Raw genomic sequence first — 25,270 nt, forward strand, 5'->3', positions numbered from 1 at the left:
GATAAAATGGGGTGAGTACAAACCTGAAGGTGACCGCTGCAGAGAAGACCAAGAACACAGTTCTGGGAGAGCCCAGGCAACTATCACATCTAACCTAGTCAGGGAGGATGTGAGGAAAAGGCTGGGGACTGAGCACCTTGAAGGGTAATCTTTGACCAGCAGTTATGTTAGCTGCAAAAAGGTACATTTCATAAATATAGTTTTGCTTTACTCTTAGTTTTTTAATGAAAATTCTTGAAGAAAAAAATCTCAACCTTGTCTTTGCTGAGCAGAGGGAAGCTGGAAACGATAGGAGATTATGATCTCATTTACCAAAGCTAGCAAGAGACTCAGTGCCTCTGTCCTCTGTGGGTTGGTAGCTGAAATGTCTCACCTTGTTGACCTACATGAACCCTTTGGAGATGGGGTGGGTATAGGAAGCCATGGGGGTGAGAGTCAGAGTCAGTTCTAGAATTAACAGTAACCCCATTTCGTGGTATTTATCCTAAGTATGAAATTTATCCTAGGTCAGAGCTGTGGACAAATATATTCACTGATAATTCGCAAGAATCAGATTTGGAAACAACCTAAATGTCTGCACAGGAGATTAAAACTAAATAATACATGATGGTAAGTTCATGATATAGAATAATACACAGCCATTACTGTGTTAAATCATAATGCATCTCCTGCATTAAAATCTTATTTCCAAAAACTGTATGGTAAGATGGGAAAATATTTATAATAATACACTGATTCAAAAAGGAATATATAGGGGATCCCTGGGTGGCTCAGCGGTTTGGCGCCTGCCTTTGGCCCAGGGCGCGATCCTGGAGACCCGGGATCGAGTTCCGCTTCGGGCTCCCGGCATGGAGCCTGCTTCTCCCTCCTCCTGTGTCTCTGCCTCTCTCTCTCTCTCTCTCTCTGTCTATGATAAATAGATAAACAAATCTTAAAAAAAAGGAATATATAAAAGAGATATATAGTATAAATCTACTTTCAGAGTAGCAAACGAATTTTATATATTTTTGTATGTTTTTCTGTCTGTGCACACACAAGCACAGTTTGCATTTACAATTTGCATTTACGTATGTATACACACAGTTATAAAAGACAGTTATCTATCTTTTCTATTGGTCAGGGTAAGCTAATTTATGCTGGATTAACAATGTGAAAATCTCCAGAGCTTTAAGATTATAACATGACATAGACTGGATGTGATGTAGACTAAAGATTCAGAAATAATCAGAAAAATAATCTGAACTGGAATATATATACCTGAATAGAGGGAAATATCAGTTGTGAGCTAGCAAAGGAATGGAATTTAGATTTAGACAATGGGTTTTAAAATTTAATATATTGTTTATATTCACTTACTTACAGAAGTTATAAAAATTGCTTATAATGAAACCTCATATCAGTGAAATAGTTAAAATAAAAGCATTGGAGAAAGGCAGAAGAGTATTTTTCAGTGTGTTTCACAGAATGGGACTAGATGGCATGTGAAAAATAAAGTTCTAAAAAAAAAGAAAGAAAAAGTTCTGTGTTCAGATAAACTTGAGAAACGCTTTACCAAAAAGAAACAGAAATCCCTCTTTTCAGAATTTTGCAGAGCCTTTGATGCTAATGAACACAGTGAGTGAACAAGAGAAGTAAGGTGTATACAAGTCTCCCTGATTAGAGCACGCTTTCTGTGATGCTGGAAATGTTCTATAATCTGCCAGCCACATCTGATTGTTGAGTACATAAAATGTAGCTAGTGCAGCTGAGGAACTGAAATTTTAATTTTATTTAACATAAATGTAAGTAACCACCTGTTGGTAATGGCTACCATATTGGATATGTTGGATAGCACAGAATTAGAGCATCCCAAAGGTCAAACTTCCAAATAATACAAACTAGGAAGCATTTATATAGAGCAACCATTTTCAAACTTTTGGTTTCAGGAGCTCTTGACATTTTTAAAGAGTTTATTTCTGAGTAATCTCTATACCCAACGTGGGGGTTGAACGTACAACCTTAAGATCAAGAGTCACATACTCCACTCACTGAACCAGCCAGGTACACCAGGATCTATTCTTAATAGTCTTAAAAATCAATGAGGGCCCCAAAGAGCTTTTTTTTGTGGGTTATATCTATTGATATTTACCATATTGGAAATTAACATTGAGAGATTTTAAAAATATTTATTCACTAATTCACTTAAAAATACCATCCATTGGGGCACCAGTCAGTGGTATCTTAAAAAGAATACCACCAGTTGTTCTCCTTGAAGTGACAGGCTTACTTGATTCATTTTCAAGAAAATCAGTGCCAGATACCCAAGTCTGAGTAGTCACAGTCATCTCATCAGTCGTATTTTCAAGGAAAAATGGTATTGCACAAAAAAGCAGCTGAGTCTGCTAGCAGTTCAATGCAACAGTGCTCCAACCATACTTCAGCATGCAGCATAAGTGCTCTGTATTTTCATACCTTTAAGGTCTGAGGTTTAATAAAATTGATAACTTGTACTTCATCATAATTTTTTTTTTACTGCAAGTGTATGTACAGTGATAGCTGGTACCAGCACACTGACATTTGTCCTAAGGCAACGACAGTTTTATCTGCTATAAAACTTGCTTTTGTACCATCAGTGAAATAGGCAGGTAATCTAGAATTATTATGAAAAAGGTTTTAATACACAAAGTCCTCAAAAGGGTCGGTGGGATGCCTAGGGTCTGCAGACCATGTTTTGAGAAAAGCTGGTATAGAAAAAGAATAAGGGAGGGGGGCAGGAGAGCATAAAATCCCTGAACCTGGGTCTTCCAAGATTGATGAGAAAACTGGTGAGTGTCCAAACTGTTTATTATACACACTTAGGTTGAGGAACATGAAGAGGTCCAAATAGAATCTATCTCGTGGCAGCAGGTAGTTGTAGCAAATAAAAGGAAGTAGCAATCATTATATCTGCACACCTGACTGCCTATTAGTTATCCATTTAAGAACAACTGAATGGTATAAATTAGTCAACAAGGGTTCCTAGAGCTAATTCTTTACAGATGACATAAACTAGATAATGAAACAAGAGAAAGCTAGAACACCATGTCCTTAGTAGTGGTCTGCAAAGTATGGTGCTTTAATTTTATACAGCCCAGAGGTCATTTCAAAATATGACCAAATTCTTTTCACATTCATTCCTGAGTTTCCATTTCCTGATTTCTTCCCTGTCTCATAACTCAGGACAGGATTCTTCTTTCCTTCCCACATTAATAGACTTCACCTCCATCAAGCACGTGTCTCTTTGTCTTCACACCACACATGGTTTCTCCCTTCCTTTGAACTAGAACTTTGGGGCTTACATTTAGAATTGTTTCTCCTACCTTCCCATCTACCCTCACCCCTCTCCTTTTTGTCCAGCAGGCAGCAGATCATAAATATGCGTGGGAAGTGGGGGACAGAGGTAATTTAATCAGAGGCTGTTGGGACGCCTGGGTGGCTCAGCAGTTGAGGCTCAGGGCGAGATCCTGGGATCTGGGATCAAGTCGGGCTCCTTGCATGGAGTCTGCTTCTTCCTCTGCCTAAGTCTCTCTCTCTCTTTCTGTGTCTCTCATGAATGAATGAATTAATGAATAAATAAATAAATAAAACATTAAATAATCAGAGACCGTTTTGCATGCTTTTGACACCTCTCTCTTTGCATGGCAATGTTCTCATGGTACCTAGTGATTTAGAACATTGACACTTTTAATTTTAAAAAAAGCTCCCCTTGCAGAGTTATTGATAGAAACTTAATTTAACAATAAAAGACATAATTTGTTTTATAACATTTTCCCTGAAAGAATTCTAAAGGGCTCTAGAAATGCTACCTAGTTCTTTCTGATTCCTACACCAAATGCCCTTGTCTTCTATTTTTAGGTGAAAGGGAAATTTCTAGTACCTTGCTCCCAGTAAGAAGATAGAGTGAAGCTCCCATACCAGGTAGGGCGAAGAAAACCTCTCTCTTCGGGCCACGGTGGGCTGCAGCCCTTGTAGCTTCCAGTGGAGTGTAACCCTTTGCATTCAGAGGCTGGGATAAAGCACATTCTGATTCCTAACTGCTCCCTCAGGGCTCCTGTGATGTAGCTGACCCATGTTCTTGGATCCTGGAGGGTTAACAGCCTGGTTCCTGCTTAGAAAATGGAGAAAAGACAAAGAAAATGTGCAATTATGTTAATTTTCTCAAATTGGGGATGGAGAGTGTTCCAGGAAAAAAAAATTTGCTGAAACATGATACCAGAGCCTGATTTAAATTGGTAAAAATTAGATCTTTAAAACCCACAAAATAGTTATATGCATAAACAACATAGGACACACTTTTATATAATGGCAACAAGAGCTGATCTTACAATAGAATTATCTATATTGAAAAAATTTAATAGTAAAAAGTACTTTGATTAAGGAATCTGAAAAATAATCCTCACAGTTTTATGCTATTTCCTACACCAAGTCAATAGCAACTTAAAGGGACTTATCTCAAGAGGAAAGGCAACTTTGGAAGAATATAAAAGACCAATGTAGAAATGGAGTTCATTGACTGAGAACATCTAATTTTCTTCAAGGTTTCTACTGAAATTATTCCAAGAACTGGTCCCACAAAGGGCCTTTGGCTGGAAAAGTGGAAAACCAGGGGGCCTGTGTCTTACTTCAGTGATTACTGTTTGTTCCTGCAAGTGTGTTGCACGGGAGTGTGACAATACCAGGATACACACAGGAGTTAGGCCAGGGCACCAGCACTTTCCCCACCACGTACTGTGGCCTGCACTGCTCAGTGGGGGAGGAGGAGGATGATGCATAGCATGTTCTAGTGTCTTTATATTTTAAAGATTTTATTTTTTTGAGAGAGAGCATGAGCTAGGGGAGGAAGGGGCAGGGGTAAAGAGAGAGAGAAGCAGATTCCCCACTGAGCAGGGAGCCCCAGGTGGGGCTCATCCCAGGACCTCGGGATCTTGACCTGAGCCAAAGGCAGACACTTAAATGACTGAGCCACCCAGGCGCCCCCTAGTGCCTTTAAACAGCTGCACCAGCCCCAAAGACCCATTCTGAAGACTATTTCCTTCTCACATCTCGGAACATATCTCATTCATTTGGCCCCTTAAACTTGGATATGATCCTTTGGACTGTTCTAGCCACTGATCTCACGGCTTATGTCACTCCTAAGCCTTTGTCTTGCCTTTCTCTTGGCCTCACATTAAATAGCTATTCTCTTGACCACTGCCACATTTTCCCACTATGATTTGGCCTTCCATCCAGAGCACAGGCCCCTCTGCTTATGTTCCAACCTGTGGGCACCCCTCTTAGCTATTGGGCTGGCCCCAACGACCTCTAGTGTTTTAGCATAAGAAAAGTGACACCATCTGGAAATGGTCATTAATGTTAATTTGGAAAACTGGGCTATTTTATTGGAAGGGGCCAAATATGACGTACCCAAACACACTCACACATCCATTTATCGGGTCATGCAGGTACTGTCTGAGGTACTGGAGAAATAGACATGGAGTAGGAAAGGAGGCAACAGACCTATGTGTGACCAAAATAAATGCCAGGGTTCTATGAGGCCTATCTCTGTGTGGGAAACAGTCTAGTTTCCAAGAAGTACTTAAAGATATATTTCATATTTGTTTGTTTCTCAAAGAATATTAAACAAGTCCCAATTTGATTCCCCATATTTAGAGATTTGGATTACCCAGAGGCTCTCATATGTTAATCCTCCTGATGTAGGAAAAGACATTAGGGTTTGAAGTTGATAGCCAAGAAAGAATTCTTGAAACATCTTTGGTCCAAAAAGGTGATTTTATTAAAGATGGGGACAGGACCTGTGGGCAGAAAGAGCTGCAGTGGGGTCACGGGGAGTGGCCCATTATATACTTTCAAGTTGGGAGGGTGTTAGGGAGAGCATAAGTCTCTAAGGAATTTTGGAAGCAAGGTTTCCAGGACCTTGAGAGGACTAGCTATTGTTGGGAAAAGGTCATTTATTACAATCTAATAAAACCTTAGACATGAGACCCTTCAGATGTATATTGGTGGGTCCTATGCTTAGGGGAGGATTGCCAATGTGTATCTTGGGGGTTTAATGATAAAGGAAATTTCTAAAGGAATCTTTATATGTTAAAGAGGACTACAAATAAAATAAAATAAAAATAAAGAGGACTTACAGGATCCTGGGGGTTGGGCTAAGACTATCCATTGCCCTTAGCAAAGTATTAACATTGAGCCAGTTGAATCCCTAGGGGAATGTCACTGCCTATTTCAAGGACTTGTCAATGGGCCGTAGGTAGTAAGGAAATTTAATAATTTCTCTTCTGTCATTGTTTCCCACATCAGTCCCAAACTCTTTTCATGCCTGTTTTTAAACCACTTAGAACAGATCCATAATTAGGCCAACCCCAACTGTCCTTTGGCTTGTGACAGGGAGGAGATGGGGATTGAGGAGCATAGACACAAGGATATTTCATCTTCATCACACATATAATCAAATAATTACAATAAGTGATATAATCACCACTGCTACAGGCATATGCATGGCACCTTTGAAACATGGAGGAAGAAACAATTATTTCTGCCCTTTTTGTTTTGTTTTGTTTTAGGTAAAACTTTAGGAAACACCTGAGAAGAAGTGACATTTGACCTAGGTTTGGAGAGTTGAGTTCAATAGACATAAAAGGGGAGGTGGTTCCAGGGAGGAAGACTAACACATATAAAGCCGGCAATATGTGTGAGGAGAAGGACTTCAGTCCTTCCCAAAATATCTATAGTTTAGCATGGGTGAGTGGTACAAGGCATGGGAAATGAAGATGAAGAGATGAGTGAGTTTTGCAGGCCAAAGGGCTTGACTTTTAAAGCATACAGATTTTTCCAGCAATTTTTAAAAAAGATTGAAGCAGGATAAGACTGTAGGCAAGGAGATTATCAGGGTGCCAATTGCAGTAACCTAGGTGTCCTACGATGAGGGTCTGAAACAGGAGTAATGTATAAGGAAATGAGGAAATTTTTTAAAAAATTTATTTATTTATAATAGTCACAGAGAGAGAGAGAGAGAGAGGCAGAGACACAGGCAGAGGGAGAAGCAGGCTCCATGCACCGGGAGCCCGACGTGGGATTCGATCCCGGGTCTCCAGGATCGCGCCCTGGGCCAAAGGCAGGCGCCAAACCGCTGCGCCACCCAGGGATCCCGGAAATGAGGAAATTGATCCAAAAGACATTTTAAAGGCACAGAAGAGGGGGCAGCGGTTTGGCGCCTGCCTTTGGCCCAGGGCGCGATCCTGGAGACCCGGGATCGAATCCCACGTCGGGCTCCCGGTGCATGGAGCCTGCTTCTCCCTCTGCCTGTGTCTCTGCCTCTCTCTCTCTCTCTCTCTCTCTCTGTGTGACTATCATAAAAATTAAAAAAAAAAAAAGGCACAGAAGGAGGGGTGCCTGGGTGGCTCAGTTGGTTGAGCATCTGACTCTAAATCTCAGGGCCTTGATCTCAGGGTTGTGAGTTCAAGCTCCACATTGGCCTCCGCGCCCAGTATGGAGCTTATTCTAAAAAAAGAGGAAAAAAAAGTCACAGAAGGAACAGGACTTCATAACCCATTGGATAATTATAAGCAAAGGAGAAGGAGAAACCTAGGATGTCCGTCTGGTTTTTCAGTGTGGGGACACAGGATGAATTTTGATGCTGTTGAATATAATAGCTGTGGGTTGTTCAAAGGAGAGAGGAAATGTCTTTGAGTATCTATGAAACAACAAGCTGGTGGAGATAGCTTTATATGCAGCTTGAAAGAGTTCTGAACTATGGAGCACATTGCCAACTGACATCCCTCTGACACCGTCCGGTAATGATGAGTGACAACCTTAATTTTGAAAGTCTCCAGTAAAGGGCCTTTACAATCAGTCTCGTATCAACCACTTCTATGTTAACTTGACATTTTTTCCAGTAATTTTTGATGATCCGGAATTTGTCATGCTGCAGCTAAATCCCATTTATTTTCTTGCTCAGAGGAGAAAGAGCACATCTTAATCTCTTCTGGATGAAATTCTTCTGGTGGAAGGATCAATGACACACCCAGCCTCCAATCATGTTTATTTCCTGCACATGCAAATACCTAGTTCTCTCCTTCACTTGCTGCAGGCAGTTGGCAGCTACTTTGTTGACTAACAGATCTACTCTAAGAACAAAAAAATTGTTAGAGCTGGAAGGATGTGAGAAATTATTGACTCAAATCTCCATATTTTACAGTTCATGGAAACTTTAAACTATTTAAGTTCAGCTCTTTTTACTCTTCCAAAAAGGATGTGTTCTTCAATTCTTAATATATCTGTGGTTTTTACTGGAGCATCTCCAAGTTTTCCTCATTTCTCTCTAACTATGGAGCTTGGAGCTAATTCTAATGAATGGTATTAACTTATCACTAAACGGAACGGCTGATTTACCTCCCAGGTTCCCGTTTATGTATTCCAGCCTCTTTTCTTTTTAGAAGTTTTATTGCAAAAACAATAAACATAAACGTGACCTAAATTCAGAAAAGTTTCCCATAATTCTGTTGCATAATTAAATCAATGTTTTAATTTGTCTATGTTACATTCTAGCCTTTTCATAAACATTAAATTTCTAATCTATGTTTGTGATATGAAACAATTTTATATTCTACATTTTATATTTTCACTTAAGATGATGCCAGGCACATTTTCCCATTTCTAATTTCCCATTTCCCACTACAATTTCACCACACCCTTACACCTTCCTCCTTGAATATAGTAGGGTAAGTCCTGTCACAGCTTTGTCCACAATCATGCAGCAGTTAGACACCTATAAGCATATATACAGATTTTTCATTGATGGTTGGGATTGTAACCATAAACATTTCACTGAAACTTGATTTTTTTTAACCTTACCTGATACTGCTTAACCATATTTATTGTTTTTAATAGCTTTATATTATTCCATAGTAGGGATATAACAAAATGACATTCAAATTGCCTTTTTTCTTTCCCACTATCAAAAAATGCAATCATCAAGGTGCCTGGTTGGCTCAGCTGATAGGACATGAAACTCTTTTTTTTTTTTTTTTTAATTTTTATTTATTTATGATAGGCACACAGTGAGAGAGAGAGGCAGAGACATAGGCAGAGGGAGAAGCAGGCTCCATGCACCGGGAGCCCGACGTGGGACTCGATCCTGGGTCTCCAGGATCGCGCCCTGGGCCAAAGGCAGGCGCTAATCTGCTGCGCCACCCAGGGATCCCAGGACATGAAACTCTTGATCTCAGTGTTATAAGTTCGAGCCCCACATTGGATGTAGATATTAGTTAAGAATAAAATGCAATAAGCATTTTGGCATATATGTCACTGCTTTTCTGAAGGACTAATATTCAACTTGTAGTTGCCAGGAAAGTATACCAGCCAGCAGTATTATCCTTAGACCTGTGCCCCGTACCAGAAGGCAATTGCTCTGGTCCTCCTTCAGTTGTGTTCCTCCCCATGGGGCAAGGAGTTCATGGGCCGACAGGGATGTGCCCAGTTGTAATCCATAACCTTCTATTAGACTTGGGGGTATAGCTCAGTGGTAGAACATTTGACTGCATAACCTTCTATTAGACTATTTCCATATCCAAGATGCTGAAATTCCCTACTCAAAAGTCTTGATCCTAATAACAGGGTTACATAGGTTATTTTCCTAGGTCCATCCTCTTGAGGTAACTTATGCCACCACTGCAAACACCCATAGGCCTGAGTGTATCCAAGGGGCTGAGTGTATAAACAGAGCTTGGCCATGCAGGCTAGGGTGTCCATATGTGTATTCAAGACTCCTCTCAGTGAAGAATCAGGCTTAGGGTAGGAAGAAACTGCAGTGAGTCATGAGCCCTAGATTGAAGATGGGAGGCAACCTTCCCTGTGCTACTATGGTCTGACTCAGAACTCCAAGGAGGGCAATAATTTTACATATGAACCAGTTCTTCTAGATTGTCATAAAGGCATATTTGTCAAGTATCATGATAAAACATATTTTACTTACTGGTTATTTAGCTTGTTTTTTCCCCCTCACTTTTAGGTATTTAAATATCTGGTAAAAAGCCTCCATTTATACTCTTGCTCAAGATCTGAGAATATTAGAGGTAGGCCTATTATATATTAAATATTAGAGGTATCTATTTTGATTAGTTCTGATTGGTAGGTATCTGTGCCAATATTGGCTCTTAAATATTTCAAATATCACCCTTGCTTAACTGTAATTTTATTTCTACAGAATTGATTCCCCAAAATAAGATTGCTTGGTGAAAGGGTATGTGTAATTCTAATTTTAATGGATATTATCATATCCCATATTTTATCATTCACATTTAATGTCCCTAAAGTTGGGATGCATCTTATAATCAAAGAGAAGAAAGTATTGAATTATTGTTTAATTGGTAGTTTTTTCTTTGTTTGAGAAAATAATGGTACATTTTTGCTATAGACCAAATGTTTGTATCTCTCCAAAATATATATGTTGCAGCCTAATCCCCAATGTGATGGTGTTAGGAAGTGGAGCCTTTGGGAGGTGACTAGGTCATGTGGGTGGAGCTGTCAAAAGAGACCCCTGAGAGCTCTCCTACCTCTTCCACCATGTGAGGATACAGAGAAGATGGCTGTCTATGATACAGAAAACAGGCTATTACCAGACACCTAATTTTATGGTACCTTTTCTTGCAATTCCCTGCTCCAAAACTGAGAAATAAAGGTTTGTTGTCCAAGCCACCCAGTCTATGCTATTTTTGTTATAGCAGCCTAAATGGAGGAGACAATCTTACAATTGCCATCTTAGATTTGATAAAACACAGTATTGTACTAGCAATTCCCATACCCACTATCACTGTAGGAGAATTCCTGTTTTTTGGCTTGCACTATATGGTATCACTATTTTTTAAAAAGTTTGTCAATATTCTGAGTAAAAAACAATACACCATTTGCTTTAACTTGGATTTCCCTAATTACTAGTGATGTTGAGATTTAAAAATATATACTTATGAAATACTTAACTTCTTTTTTTTAAAGACTTATTTTTTTAATAAGTCTTTTTTTAAAAATTTTATTTATTTATGATAGTCATCACAGAGAGAGACAGAGAGAGAGAGAGGCAGAGACATAGGCAGAGGAAGAAGCAGGTGCCATGCAGGGAGCCCGACATGGGATTCGATACCCGGTGTCCAGGATCGCGCCCTGGGCCAAAGGCAGGTTCTAAACCACTGCGCCACCCAGGGATCCCCTACTTAACTTCTTTTTTGTGAATTATTGATTTATATTATCTTTCCTATTTTAAATTGTGTTTTCTTACTTTTATGATCAATTTATAAAAGTTTTGATTATATTATAGATGTTAAACTTTTATCTGTGCATTCTATTGTAAATAGAAGTTGCACAGGTGAGAAATGAAATAAAGGGAATGGGTGGTGATTCACCCTCAGATTTCCTACAGTGTGGAGTTGGCTTTTTTTCTTTTATTATTTTTTTTAAGATTTAATTTATTTATTCATGAGAGAGAGAGAGAGAGAGAGGCAGAGACACAGGCAGAGGGAGAAGCAGGCGCCATGCAGGGAGCCCGACATGGGACTCGATCCCCGGTTTCCAGGATCACGCCCTGGGCTGAAGGCAGCGCTAAACTGCTGAGCCACTCAGGCTGCCCTGCCAGTGGAGTTGGCTTTGATCTCAAGCTAGGCATTCTTTGACATTTCCCCTCTGGCTTCCCAGGGAAAATCAGGAATTCTACAGGCATTATGGGGGATGTGATCAGGGAAATCCAATAACTAATGAAACCAGAGGCCTTGGATCCCTACCTCCCCCTCCCAAGATTAGACAGGGAGAAACAGAATCCAACAATATATAAAAAGGATTGTACACCATTACCAAGTGAGATTTATCCCAGGTATCCAAATTGATCAACATAAAAAAATCAATGTAATATATCATATTAATAGAATAAAGGACAAAGGACAAAACCACATGATTGGTCATCTCAAAAGATGTAGAAAAAGCATTTGGCAAAATCCAACCCCCTGTCATAATTTAAAAAATTCAACAAACTAGAAATAGAAGGAAACTTCCTCAAATTGATAAGGGCATCTGTGAAAAATCCACAACTAATATCATAATTAATAATGGAAGACTGAAAAAAAATAATGGAAGAGTGGATTCTTATCCCCTAAGTTCAGGAACAATATAATGATGTCCACTCTCACCACTTCTATTCAACATTATATTGGTGCTTCTAGCCAGTGAAATTAGGCAAGAAAAAGTAATAAAAAGTGTCCAGATTGAAAAAGAGGAAGTGAACTATCTCCATTTTAAGATGACATGATATTATATATAGAAAATCCTAAGGAATCCATTAAATAAATGAGTTCAGCAAGGTTATAGGATAAAAGATCAAGTTTTAGAAATCAACTATATTTCTATACATTAGCAAGGAAAAATCTGAAAATGAGTTAAGAAAACAATTCCCCTAACAATAGCAGCAAATGGTATAAAATACTTAAGAATAAATTTAACAAAAGAATTGTAAAATCTGCAGTGAAAACTACCAAACATTGCCAAAAGACAGACGTAAATAACTGGAAAGACATTCCATGTTCATGGACCAGAAAAGTTAATATAGTAAATTTGGCAATACTCCTCAAATTGACTTACAGATTCTAGATGTAAGACCTATACCAATAAAACTTTTTTTTAAAAGATTTTTTTATTTTAGAGAGAGAGAGTGTGTGTGTGAGTGAGGTGGGGGCAGAGGGAGAGAGAGAGAATCTCAAGCAGACTTCATGCTGAGCAGAGCCCAATGCAGGGCTCCATCTCAAGACCATGAAATCAGAACCTGAACGGAAATTGAGAGTCAGATACTTAATGGACTGTACTCTTTACCTATAAAACTCTTAAAAGAAAACATAAGAATAGATCTTTAAACTTTGAATTAGGCTGTGGTTTTCTTTAGATATGACACCAAAAGCACAACTTTGGTGTCTCAAAGGACACTATCAAGAAAGTGAAAAAACCAGGGATCCCTGAGTGGCTCAGTGGTTTAGTGCCTGCCTTTGGCTCAGGGCGTGATCCTGGAGTCCTGGGCTCCCGGCACAGAGCCTGCTTCTCCCTCCTCTTGTGTCTTTGCCTGTCTCTCTCTCTCTCTCTATCATAAATAAATAAATAAATCTTAAAAAAAAAAAAGAAAATAAAAAAACCAACCAGTAGAATGGGAGAAAATATTTGCAAATCCTATATCTGATAAGGGACTTGTATCCAGGATATGTAAAGAACTTTTACAACTCAACAATAAAAAAAATGACAACTTTAAAATGGGCAAAAGATTGAACAGACATTTCTCCAAAGATTTACAAATAACCAATAAGCACAAGGAATGCTCAACATCCTTAGTCATGAACCAGAAATGCAAATCAAACCACAGTGAGATATCACTTCACATCCACTAGGATGGCCATAATAAAAGTAAATGGGGAATAAGAAGTATTGGCAAGGATATGGAGATATCAAGACTCTCATATATTGCTGATTGGAATGTTTGGCAGTTGCTGTGAAATATTTTGGCAGTTCCTCAAAATATAAATCTAGAGTTACCCAGCAACATCAGAAATTTCACTTCTGGGTCTATACATAAGAAAACTAAAACACAAAAATCTGTATACAAATGTTCATAGCAGCATTATTCATATAGCTCAAAAACAGAAACAACTCAAATGTCATCAGTATATCCATAACAAGTATTATTTGGCTATAAAAAGGAATGAAGTAATGATACATGCAAAAACATGGATAAACCTTGAAAACTTCATGCTAAGAAGCCAGTCACAAGGCCATATATTGTATTATTTCATTTTTAAAGGAATGTCCAGAACAGACAAATTCATAAAGATAGGAAGTAGATAAATGGTTGCAAGGGAAGAGGAGAAGGAGGGAAATGGGGAATGACTATTAATGGATATGGGGTTTCTTTTTTGGGTGGTGCAAATTTACCGGAATTAGATAATGATGCCGGTTATGTATCATTTTGAAATCACTAAAAACTATTGAATGTTATACCTTAGAAGGGTGGATTTTATGGTATATCAGTTATATTTCAATAAAGCTGCTATTGGAAAAAAAAAGTGGCTGCTGGTTTTGGACCACGGACTATAGTTTACCAACCCACTGTTGCATATGAGTATTTACAGTCATAGAAGACATAGTATTGAAAAAAAAAAAGGTTAAGAAAAGAAAAATTGGCATTAGCAGTTTGTTTTCTTCCCAAAATAGATAGCACAGTAGGATTATGAACTCTACAGTCACCTGACTAGGTTTGAATCCCAGATCTGCAACTGGTTACTGTGTATTTTGGCAAGTACTAATAAATAACATCTACCTTGTAGGGTCCTTGCAAGGATGAAATGGGTTGATACATGTAAAGCACTCACAACAGGGCCTGGCACACAATAAGCATGCAGTGAGTATAGGCAATTTTTATTCTTCCCTCCAATTGAAAAAATTGCTTGACTAATTCAATAAGATGATTTTTATTTAGTGTTCTGGTCACAACCAACAGCTTAATAAGAACATCTTCTGTTCCCGATCCAGGTCACTATCAGATCATGAGGCTGGCAGCAAGAAAAATGAGGATGGATCATTAATATACAGTAGGAAATATTTCTTATCTCTATGAAGTATTGTTAGAAAAATATGTTCTTATCTCTAGAAATATTGTTAGCACCCTGAAAAGCTTTTCTTTTTCCATATCTAAAATATATTGTGGGAAATTAGTTTTCTCAATCTAATTTCTAGTGTCAGCTGTGACATTACAAAGCCAACTCCCAGATGGTACCAACTGAACCCTTTATCAGCTTTGTTAGCACTGATGCCAAAATGAAACTGGCCCAGCAGCCGAATCAAAATTTACATGCTAATGGATAGACCCTTGTGAATGAAGTTAAGTGGAAAATCAATCATTAGGTAACATTCTTCTAACAAAATTTTCATAGATTTTAAGTAATGATGAAATAGCAAGGGGTAAACTCAAGACTGAAAAGCCAAGTAAAATAGAAGCATGGCATGGACTTAAAAATGGGGAAATCACTTCTAAAAAAAGAAATTCAAAAGGGAACTGTAAACCCAAATTAGCTTTCTTTCTTTTTAGTTAAAAAATTAAGATTTTCCGGGGATCCCTGGGTGGCGCAGCGGTTTGGCGCCTGCCTTTGGCCCAGGGTGCGATCCTGGAGACCCAGGATCGAATCCCACATCAGGCTCCCGGTGCATGGGGCCTGCTTCTCCCTCCGCCTGTGTCTCTGCCTCTCTCTCTCTCTCTCTGTGACTATCATAAATAAAAAAAAAAAAAAAAAAAAAAAAAAATTTAAAAAAAAAAAAATTAAGATTTTCAGAAAAGTGAATATTTTAAGGCAAATTACTTTCACTTAAGAAAGCAAGACAGGATCCCAATGATTTTAGTCTTTTGTCTTCCAGGGAAGGCCCACTGGGAAGTAGTCAGTGTGTCATTGTTATCCCTAAGATGTTTGTCTGACCCACACACTCCTTTCATTCTACAGCTCTTAACCATCTGTCATGTTTTCTGGAGTGCCTCAGAAACACATTTAGGTTAAAGCATATGGTCCTAAAACCTGTCATTGTATTATAATCAAAGTCTGGTTGGGGTTTTCACTTGGTTTTTGTTTGTTTGAGCAGAAATGTACTTGATCATTCTTACTTCTTTAAAAGCTTCACTCTAATCCTGGAACCAAACTTCAGTCTGATAATAAATCAGCTCTGAGGCTGCATCTACTTAAACCACCTGAGTAAAGGATACTTGGAAATGGTCAAATTTTCTCATCGATTTTGCTCCAATACTATGTCAAACTTTGAGCCATTTGTCATGTTAGCCTCCTCAGTATTTACTTCACCTCCAGTGCTTTTTCCTTCAGTCACCCACTCCTTTACTTTGTCAACATCAGAGGGGCACTACCTCTGCAAGCTTGACCTTGGGCACCCCATATTTCGCTCACCCACTGTGGTGCTACAACTCAGCAACTCTTCCAGCTTGCCAAGACCTTCAGTGCAGTAACTATTTCACTTTTTCACACTCACCTCCCTCTTGTAACAACCAGACAAACGATGAAACAAGCCACTGTGCCCTTCGCACCATGGACCCCGCTCAGCAATGAAAGGGACCCTCACAACAGCTTGGGTGGGGTTTCCATCAATTCCCTAGGACTGCTGTAACCAATTAGCATGAATTTAATGGCTTTAAAAAGAGGAATTTGGGGATGCCTGGGTGGCTCAGCAGTTGGGCATCTGCCTTCAGCTCAGGACATGATCCTGGAGGCCCGGGATGGAGTCCCATATCGGGTTCCCTGCAGGGAGCCTGCTTCTCCCTCTGCTTGTGTCTCTGCCTCTCTGTTTCTCATGAATAAATAACAAAATCTTAAAAAAAAAAAACAACCAAACAAAAAAAACCCAACCCAGTTTAGAATCCATGATCTACATGGTCACGTCTGTTTAAAGCACCATAGTTCCATAGCTCCCCTCGGACCTACCTGGCAAAGCTCTATCCCTGTTGAAATTCCACCATTTGCTTACTCTATGCCTACCCCAAACAGCTGATGAAAAAACCCACCAGAATGACGAGGATCATTTAACTTAATGGTCATAAGACTCAGATGTACTAAGCCGTACTCAGCAATCCTCCTTTTTTGCTCTAAAATGTTCCTTCCAAAATTACCGTTCCATTGCTTCTCAAACTGTCTTCCTGCTCTCCCGCAGACTCTCCCTCAGCATCAATATGATAAAGCATCTCCTATCTTAAAAAACAAATACTCTCTCTAGTTTCCAGAGCTGCCTCTTCTTTTTGTCTCCAGCTTCTCTGCTTTCTTTCTGTCCTCTCATCCTATCCCCTGGATTATTGTCCCCACCAATCTGATACATCTGCTCTTGCAAAGGTCACTAATAAATTTTGCGTAAGCTAAATCCAGTGTCACTCTATTATACCTTATTTGACCTCCCAGAAGCTATTGAGACAGTAGATATGACTGAAACTCCTTTTTCCATAAAATTCTCTCCCAGGTTTCAGAGATCCCTTGTTCTCTTATGTTTCCTCCTTCCTCACTGGCCACTCCTTCTTGATGGTCGCTGCTAAGTCCTCTCCTCTTCCTGACCTCTAAATGTTGGTGTGTCCATGACTCAGCACTCTTCTCTCTCTACTACTCCTAAGGAAAGCTCCCATGGTCATCTAGAATTTCATATGACCTCAGCCCCTGCCTCTCTGCCAAACTCTATTTACTTGACATCAAACCATCAGCAAGTTCAGCCAACTCTACTTTCAAGGATACTCCAAGATGGCCAAATTCTCTCCATTTCCCTTGTTGCCACACCAACGCAAGCCACCATGTTTGTCTATACTACTGCAGTGGCCACTGAACTGGTCAGTGGGGTTCCTTTCTTACCTCCCTACAGCAGCCAGGGTGATCTTTTAAAAACGAAATAGGACCACAGCCATCTTTCTGTTTAAAAATCTCCAGTGGGGAAAAAAAAAATCTCCAGTGGATTTTTATCACATTCAGAATAAAATAGAAACTACTGCTTCTGGCTCATAAAATTTAATAAGGTCTGGCCTCAGATTGATCTCTGATCTCTACAAGTCTCCAGCCATGCTGCCCCCATATCTGTTCCTGGAATATGCCAAGCTCATTTCTGCCTTTGGGTGTTGGCACTGACTGTTCCCTCTTCTCTGATCTTTATATGGTTGGCAACTTCTTGTCATTAAGATCTGAGCTTAGATTTTGTAATTCTTAGGAAATCCAATGGTAAGAAATAGGAGTTGTTCAAGTTCTCAAACTTATTGTGTGCTTTCAACTGAATATAAACATGGGTAAGTTTTTTGTACTCTAAGTACTGCTTCAACATTTTTACTTTTGAAAGTTATAAACTTCTTCTAGAATTTAAGCTTACTTCATTAAATTGTCACTGGTCTATGTGATGGCAGCCACAAAGATTTAAAAAACAGTATCCTAGAAATTGTGTCTGCCAGTGCCCAGAGAACCACGTGAGACAATAAGGCTTTGTTGCCAAATCTTGGTATGTGACTGCGGGCCAAGTGCCTCATCTTTGTGAACTGGGTTCCCCCACCCGTGATGTAGATACAATCCTCCCCTGGTTAAGGCGAGGGAATGTATATCTGCATATGTGCATTTGTGTGTTTAATAACAGAAGAATTAAGTGTTTGTCTCAAGTCTGTGCAGTATTTTTTCCCTTTTCCACTCACCTGCGTGTGATCTTTTCTGGCAAAACACACAATCAGGGACCATTCTTGGTCATTGCTTCTGAAATTCTTTTTCTTAAGCTTGTAAGTGCTCTTTATTGGGGGATACATGTTAGAGCCTGTTTAGGCAATCCCTGTGAAAATAGATTTAAAAATATAGCTGGCTTCACAGATAATAAATCGATGAAAAAATGATTCTGAAACAAGAGGCGAGGAGGCAGATGAACAGTGAGGTCGGGGAGCGCAGCACTGAGGGTGGGGTAGTCTTATGCTGGGCTTGGTGGGACATTGGGTATCCCTGGCCTAGTAAATATTAGTACAGTAAATGCTAGTAGCAAACCCTCCCACCCACCAGCCACTGGGCCAGTCACAAATGCTCACATTTCCAACCACCCCCTGGAGTGCTTGAAAAATTAAAGAAGGGCACAGCCATTATCTTTGCTGCTTCGTATTTTACAGCAAATGTATCTTTTGTATGAAATTTGCTAGAGACAATTCATATAGCACTTTTACCCACAATATTTTTATGTTAATAGCCTTTTAGCTTAATGCCTTTGTGCCTTGCAACCTAATTCTGGAACACATTAAGTGTGTTAAGCAAGGGATAGATATATGGGGATCTAATGCTACTGAATGGAATTAGAAGGATCCTTTCAAAAGCAGTTTGGAGACACAGGGCCCCACATCAGTGTTCAACAATATAACTACTGCCATGGAAGCCATTATCTCCTTTCTCCTTCCTTCCGAGAACACAAGTGAAATTTGAAGATCCCTATATTTTTCTTGAATTTAGGAAGTAAACCCAAAAGTAAACAATTTCCTTAGCAAAGAAAGAAGCAAGCAAGAAGTTATCCTGGGAGGATGCTACAGTGTCTGGAAGGACATTGTGATAGATCCAGTGTGATAAACTGCTTCCTAAATAGTTGCCAGTGATTCCTGCCTCCTGGTAGTCACACCCTATCCCCTTGAATATGGAACAAGTCGAGTGACTTCCTTCTTAAAAATAAAATATGGGAAAATGATAGAATGGCACTTCAATATTCAGTTTAAAAGCTGTCATTTCTGTCTTGCACTTTCTCTTTCTGGCTTTTCTCAGCCTGCTATACTAGCTCTCATCAGGTAAGTTGCCACGTTGTGAGCTGCCCTTTTCTGGAACGGCCCACTTGGCATGGAAGTGAAGGCAGCTAACAGCCATCAAGGAACTAAAGCCCTCAGTCCAACAACCCATGAAGAATCTACCAACAACCCATGAAGAATCTGCCAACAACCATGAGTGGGCTTAGAAATGGATCTTTCCCCGGCTAACACCACGATTACAGCCCACAGCCCTGAGATAGAAGACCCAATTCAACCATGCCTGGACTCCTGACTCTCAGCAACTGTGAGATAAGAAACATTTGTTGTTTTAAGCCACTAAGCTTCTGGGTAATTTGTTACATGATGGTGGATAACTAATGTGGCCACTTCGCTCTAAAGTACCAAAAGTGCCCACCTGTGGTATGATTCAAGCTTTATAGTCTTCAAGAATGAAAAGCACCCACATTTGTCTATTTGAATAAGGAGTGAGACACTGCAAAGTGCAAAACCTCCATGAACATCTCTAGCAGGAGAAAAAAAAAAACCCAACAACCATAAAACATTATTTCCAGGATGTCACACACAAAAAAGCATATAGGCACAGGTTGTGCATTCACATCATCAGTTATAAACATTTGAGCAAATTATATCATTTCCATTTCATGAAAAAGATGGTGATGGAGTTGGGCTAGCATCCTACGACACTGTGCTTTGAGGAACTCAGGAGGTCCCTACTCTGAAAGCTCTTTCTCGTCAGCCGGAAATAGTGCTACTGGGAATTTGTTCCTTAATGCTTCTAGGGACTGTCCCTGAAATTATTATTAATGGGAGAAATTTTGAATGGTAACACAGAGGAAATTGTATAGCTACTTCTAAGAATATTGCAGAGAGGTGGGGCCTTGTGTTGTTGTAAAGCAGCTGAAGGGTAGTAGTGGCAGCCACAAAAAGAAGTGGGGTTGATTTCACAATTCTAAGGACCTATTAGATGTCCTGCTTTCTGATACATGTGATCTACACAGTCACATTTCCCCTCCCACCACGATTGCTAGGGAGCTGGAGCAGACAAATGTTCAGTCACAGCCTCTGTATTAAATTTTCTAGTTCCCATATTTGTATTCTTTTTCCCTGTTCTTGTTTTTCTACTTCTAGTTTATCACATGTCCTTTGTTGCAGGCCAGCTCAGATCCTTTACAGAAAAAATTGGAGGCATAAATGAATATAATATATACAAACATATGTATTTGATTGGCCCCACCCCCAATTGTGATGTCACAAACAGAAATACCAAATCCGGACATTTTCTTCTATTTTGATTATTGATTTTCAAAATTTAAGGGTCAATTTGCCTTTGGTGAAGACAAAGATTTAAATTCACAGAATAATTGGTAAAATTGCAGAAAGTGGAAAAACTAAAGACAAACACAAATTGCAACAATATCTGTACCGTTTTTATTTGTAAAAATAACCATCTGAATGCATTTCCATAGTATATTACAGTTAAGTACTTCATTACATTATTAGCATTCAGTAGTTGAAAAAGTATTAAACTGTGCTTGAAAAGATTCAGATTGGTTCAAAGTCATTCACTGAACTAAAAGTCATTTTCCTCATTTTTACAGTCATGACATTTACCAGAGTCATTCAACTCCAATTTACATAAGAAAACATTACAGACAAAATCCCACTGAAAGCATCAAACAGTATTTTATGCTGTTACAAATATGTTATGCAAAATAGAACACTGGCACCAGGTTTGTATCATCGTGCTTTGCAAAGATATATTGCACATGCTAAAGCATAAAATATGTAGACAAAACTACCAAACAAAAGATATTTGCATTGAATTTTTAGAACACTGCATAAGAAACGCATAGAATTACATTTTTACACACACTCAGATTGTCACTATCTTAAAACGCTTTTCCCCTACAACATTGACCTATGGTTTGTAAGAAGAAAGCATTTTAGCACTGCAAAATTAAACAGAATTCCTATAGAAAACTTCGGCATTTTCATTTTCATTTCAAAGCAGGTATAGGGGAAATGGAAAAAAAAGACACTTTATACATTCAAAGAAAGGCTGAAATGAAAACTCACTGGTATTATATTGCTCTGATAACACTCAAATGAAAAAAATACAAAACATTTCACAGAACATTTTCAGAATATACAGATATAAAAAGGCACTCTAACTTCATATTACAAGACAAAAAAAAAAAAAAATAAAGGGATGAGCTCTTCAACCAACGCAACAGATAAGCAAACCAAGTTGCTTGACAGTACAGAGAATAACTAGTGCAGCAAATCCATTTGATGTTCTTTTTCTAATTTAATAATAAAATAAAAGATGAAGCAGCTGTTTACTGCCTAAAGTACCAAAACATACTATGGTGCCCTTTTAGTAGTGATAAAGAGAAATCCCCTGAGCTTTTTACTGTAGAATCATAGCAGGTTTTAGGCAATTTGGAGATAGCAACATATTTCCCAAGGACAGGCGGACACGGCGAACAGGTAAGTGCAGGGCAACTTGATCACTGTGGCTCTGCTTAAAATACAGACTAAAAATAACACTGGAAAAGCGCTAGACCACGAAGACTCAGTTAAAAGCATAACATGTATTTTTGTTTTTCTTAGAGAGCTACACTGCAAATCTAGTTTTATTTCTAAGAGATGTATTTAAAACACACAGAACTCCTAGTTTTTGAAGTCATTTCCTAAAGAACAAAATGGACAGACAGAGAGAAGGGTTTGATGCAGTGAACCATCACAGCAAGTGTGACTTCATTCTGTTCCTTTGTCCTCCTCCTTTCTAGCTGTGAGACAGTGGGGAAAAGTCAAAATGCAGCTACATGGAGAGAAACGTCCCATGGCCGGCACTGCTTTGCTGCAATCCTCCTTGTTCTTGTGCTACTCTGTGGGAAAAATGTGAAGGCTGCTTCACCAGTAAGAGTGGGCCTCTCATTTCCTGCTTTGAAAGCCAACGGAGCAAGATTTCCATTTACTTCTAGAAAAAGACACCACAGTATATCGTGCTTTTTTTTTTTTTCCACGTTGGATCTCCCTTACTTTCAGTGTTTTGGTAAAGAGAAGGTCGTTATTGCTCATTAGCAATTTATCTACTTAAAAAAAATTCATCTTCTCTAAACAAACAAAAAAGACAGAGGAAGGAGGGGAACACAACACCAAGAATCCAAAAAACAATGTTGGTGGTGTCAAAAACTTCCAGTGAAATTATGACCATTCGATTAAGTCCTTTGAACAAGTTCTCATTTGTGAAGAACCCATGGTGAGTTTTTAATTAAACTGGGATATTCAAAGAGTAAGAGTAAAGTCTTTTACAGTTAGATGAAAAATATAATACAGCATGTGTATTTGATCCAGATATGACAGCACACGGTTTTAAAAATATCTGCCATACGCTATAAAAGAGAATTTCCAGGGTGAACATGGAACTGATGATTAAATGTCAGAGTCCTGACAACATGTTTCTCTCCTGTTTCTTCCTCAAGTGTAAAGTAGCACTCGAGCTGGTGATTTGTACTTCTTCGCCTGGTACATGTGCTCACACACTGACATCATTTCCCAGTAGGTTATTGGGACCACGTGAGATCTTCAGTGCGTTCAGAATAATTTCCATACATTTCTTTGGGCCTCCTTTGTGTGTACAATCCACCACACACCTCCGTTGTCACCTTGCAGAAGAGCCTAAGGGCTGCGACGTCTCCTAAGCTGGCAAGGCCACAGACTGGGGTCGAGCGGTGGAGTTGACCCCTCTCCACCCGACGTGGAAGGACCTGAGGGTCAGTTGGAACCCTCAGCGGTAGAAGTGCCGGGCTTGGCCCCAGGACTGCTGGCTAGCCCAGCAGGGTCCTGCGTGTTTTTCTGCTTTTTTGTTATTCCCAGTAAGACACACAGCAATTAAAACAGAGAACAAACAATGGATGTTTCCTTGGCATTTGTTTCATTTCAAATAAATATAAACACATTTACATCAAAAGTATATGAACATTTTCTCTAGTTTGGCAAAAAAATAAGCCTTGGTCAACACGTCATCAATTACAAATGTTACGCCATCAACTAGAAATCTGTGTCGTAAGAAATATAACAAGACCGTTACACAAAAAGATTACATTTTAACTCCATAGAAAAGCTACTTCAGTTCTCACTTCCATTTTGAAGGAAAACATTTTAAATTCTTCCATTTTAGACTGAAGCATTTTGGTCCTCATGTATAGCTGGTTGATGAACTACAGACATATATATATATGTATATATATATATGTGTGTGCGTGTGTATGTGCATAACGTTTAAAGAGTCTCATTCTTCTTTTTGTACAGCTATTCCAGGTGCAGAACGGGGTCCATTTGACCTAGAAGCTTTGGCAGAGGGAGCAGACACAGTATTCACTATGTTGATTTGATCATCAAGCAACCATCAATTGGCTTTAATTTCCACATCACCCATGTCTACCTTCTGTTTCGCACCTTGTTTCCTTCTGTAGTCACACTTCCACTCACTTGGCATGACCTTGGCTGAGAAGCTCATTTAACACTTTACTACTGATAATGCTGTGGGTTCTGATGGTTCTAAGAAGTTAGCATCCTGATTTAAGGATGAATTAACAAATAAATAAAGGGTAGTCTCATATTAAATTTGCATATGTCTCAGAGTTCTGGCGCAATACAACTTTTCACCTGAAACTTTATTAGCTAGATTCGGATTCAATTGGCCAGGTGATAATTAGTTCTAGGCTTGTTAAAAGGCGCACTCGTTGCCATATTTGTGTTAAGCGAAGAAAGCAACTTCAATTTCCAGTGACTTTTTCCCTTCATGTGGCAACTTTAATAAAATCCTTGGAAAGAAGTTCTGGATATTTAAGTGCTTACTACAGAGAAGATATGAATCATTGGACTCCCTTAAAAAGATTACTACAGGCATCATTTCTGAAGATGAACACATTAACCTTTGGCTTCTAGTGAGGAAGTAAACATCAAAGTGAGAAGAGGTCTGAGGCGACACCCATCCCCCCTTGCCCTCCCCTCCCAGGGGACACGAATGTCACATTGATCCACTTCTGAGAACTCACTGCTGAGTGAGTATACGAAAAGAAAAATTCTTCATAGAGAACAGCTCCCTCTCAATTGCATTATACCAAACGAAAAAGAATTAAATGCATTTTTTGACTTCTTACTTAAAATGAGAGGTAGACATGCACAGAAGTATCTTAGATCTAGGGAAAACATGAAAACAAATAAAAATTGGGGCCCATCTGTGTGAATGCTTTGCCCTACCGCCTAGCTGCCCTCCCTGGGTTTGATTAATTCCTTTTCTACTGGCTTCTGGAAGCCCAGGCCCATAATAATACTCAAACACAACATAAACCTGGAATTCAAGTTGTTTTTTTTTTTTCTCCCTTCTTCTAATACGGGTGATCAAGGAAAAGCTTCTACAGTCCAAAGTCAAAACGTTTCGGAATCAGAGTCATTTTCGTTGTAGCCCTCCTCTGAGCCTATGTTGTTACTGCACAGGCTAACCATGCTACCCAGATTGGAGAGGGTGGTCCTGCTCAAATTGTCTTTTTTAAAACAAACGAAGTTGACAGCCGTCATTGTACTGGAAGGAGAAAAAGGCATCATGGTAGCCAAAATGAGGGCCAGGCAGTCAGCCACGTCTTTGTTAGGAGCGCAAGCCAGGGCCGGGGTATGACCTGGGCGTAAATGCAGACAAGGCCATGGTTAGTCCAGGAAATCCAAAGGCGGCGTGAGCATTCCACAGTACATCTCGTACGACCTCACACGTGGAGATGTATGTCCAGTTAGAAATCATGCCAGGCAAAGAGGAGTTAACTTCCCACAAGTCATGCTAGGGGTGAGGCTGGAGGGGGTCGGGGAGGGGAGACATTTTATGAAGGGGTCGTGGTGTTGGTTTTTCCATCTACATGACAACAAGCACTATGT

The 25,270-nt window shown here is 39.3% G+C and overlaps 1 protein-coding gene and 1 long non-coding RNA gene across 7 annotated transcripts in view; one reads left to right on the forward strand and one right to left on the reverse strand.

Moving 5' to 3' along the window:
* ANKRD44 (ankyrin repeat domain 44) overlaps nucleotides 1-25,270 on the reverse strand; it is a 367,287-nt gene that overhangs the window by 22,722 nt on the left and 319,295 nt on the right. For 2 of the 5 annotated variants that reach the window (XM_041737073.1, XM_041737070.1), the window contains one exon: nucleotides 3,896-4,123. In XM_041737073.1, the coding sequence (XP_041593007.1) occupies nucleotides 3,896-4,123 (228 nt within the window). Of the gene's footprint in view, nucleotides 1-3,895; nucleotides 4,124-20,738; nucleotides 25,188-25,270 lie in introns of those variants that run through there. The other 3 variants (XM_041737071.1, XM_041737074.1, XM_041737075.1) reach the window with 3 other exon arrangements.
* LOC121480513 lies at nucleotides 488-23,960 on the forward strand. Of its 2 annotated transcripts, XR_005984999.1 has the most exons (8): nucleotides 488-609; nucleotides 3,874-3,936; nucleotides 10,028-10,091; nucleotides 14,364-14,437; nucleotides 14,569-14,627; nucleotides 19,332-19,616; nucleotides 22,126-22,598; nucleotides 23,651-23,960. It is a non-coding gene; the product is annotated as an uncharacterized LOC121480513 (long non-coding RNA). The 2 variants fall into 2 exon arrangements; XR_005984998.1 differs by lacking the exon at nucleotides 10,028-10,091.

Source organism: Vulpes lagopus, chromosome 22, assembly GCF_018345385.1.
Source record: "Vulpes lagopus strain Blue_001 chromosome 22, ASM1834538v1, whole genome shotgun sequence".
Classification (NCBI taxonomy): Eukaryota; Metazoa; Chordata; class Mammalia; order Carnivora; family Canidae; genus Vulpes; species Vulpes lagopus.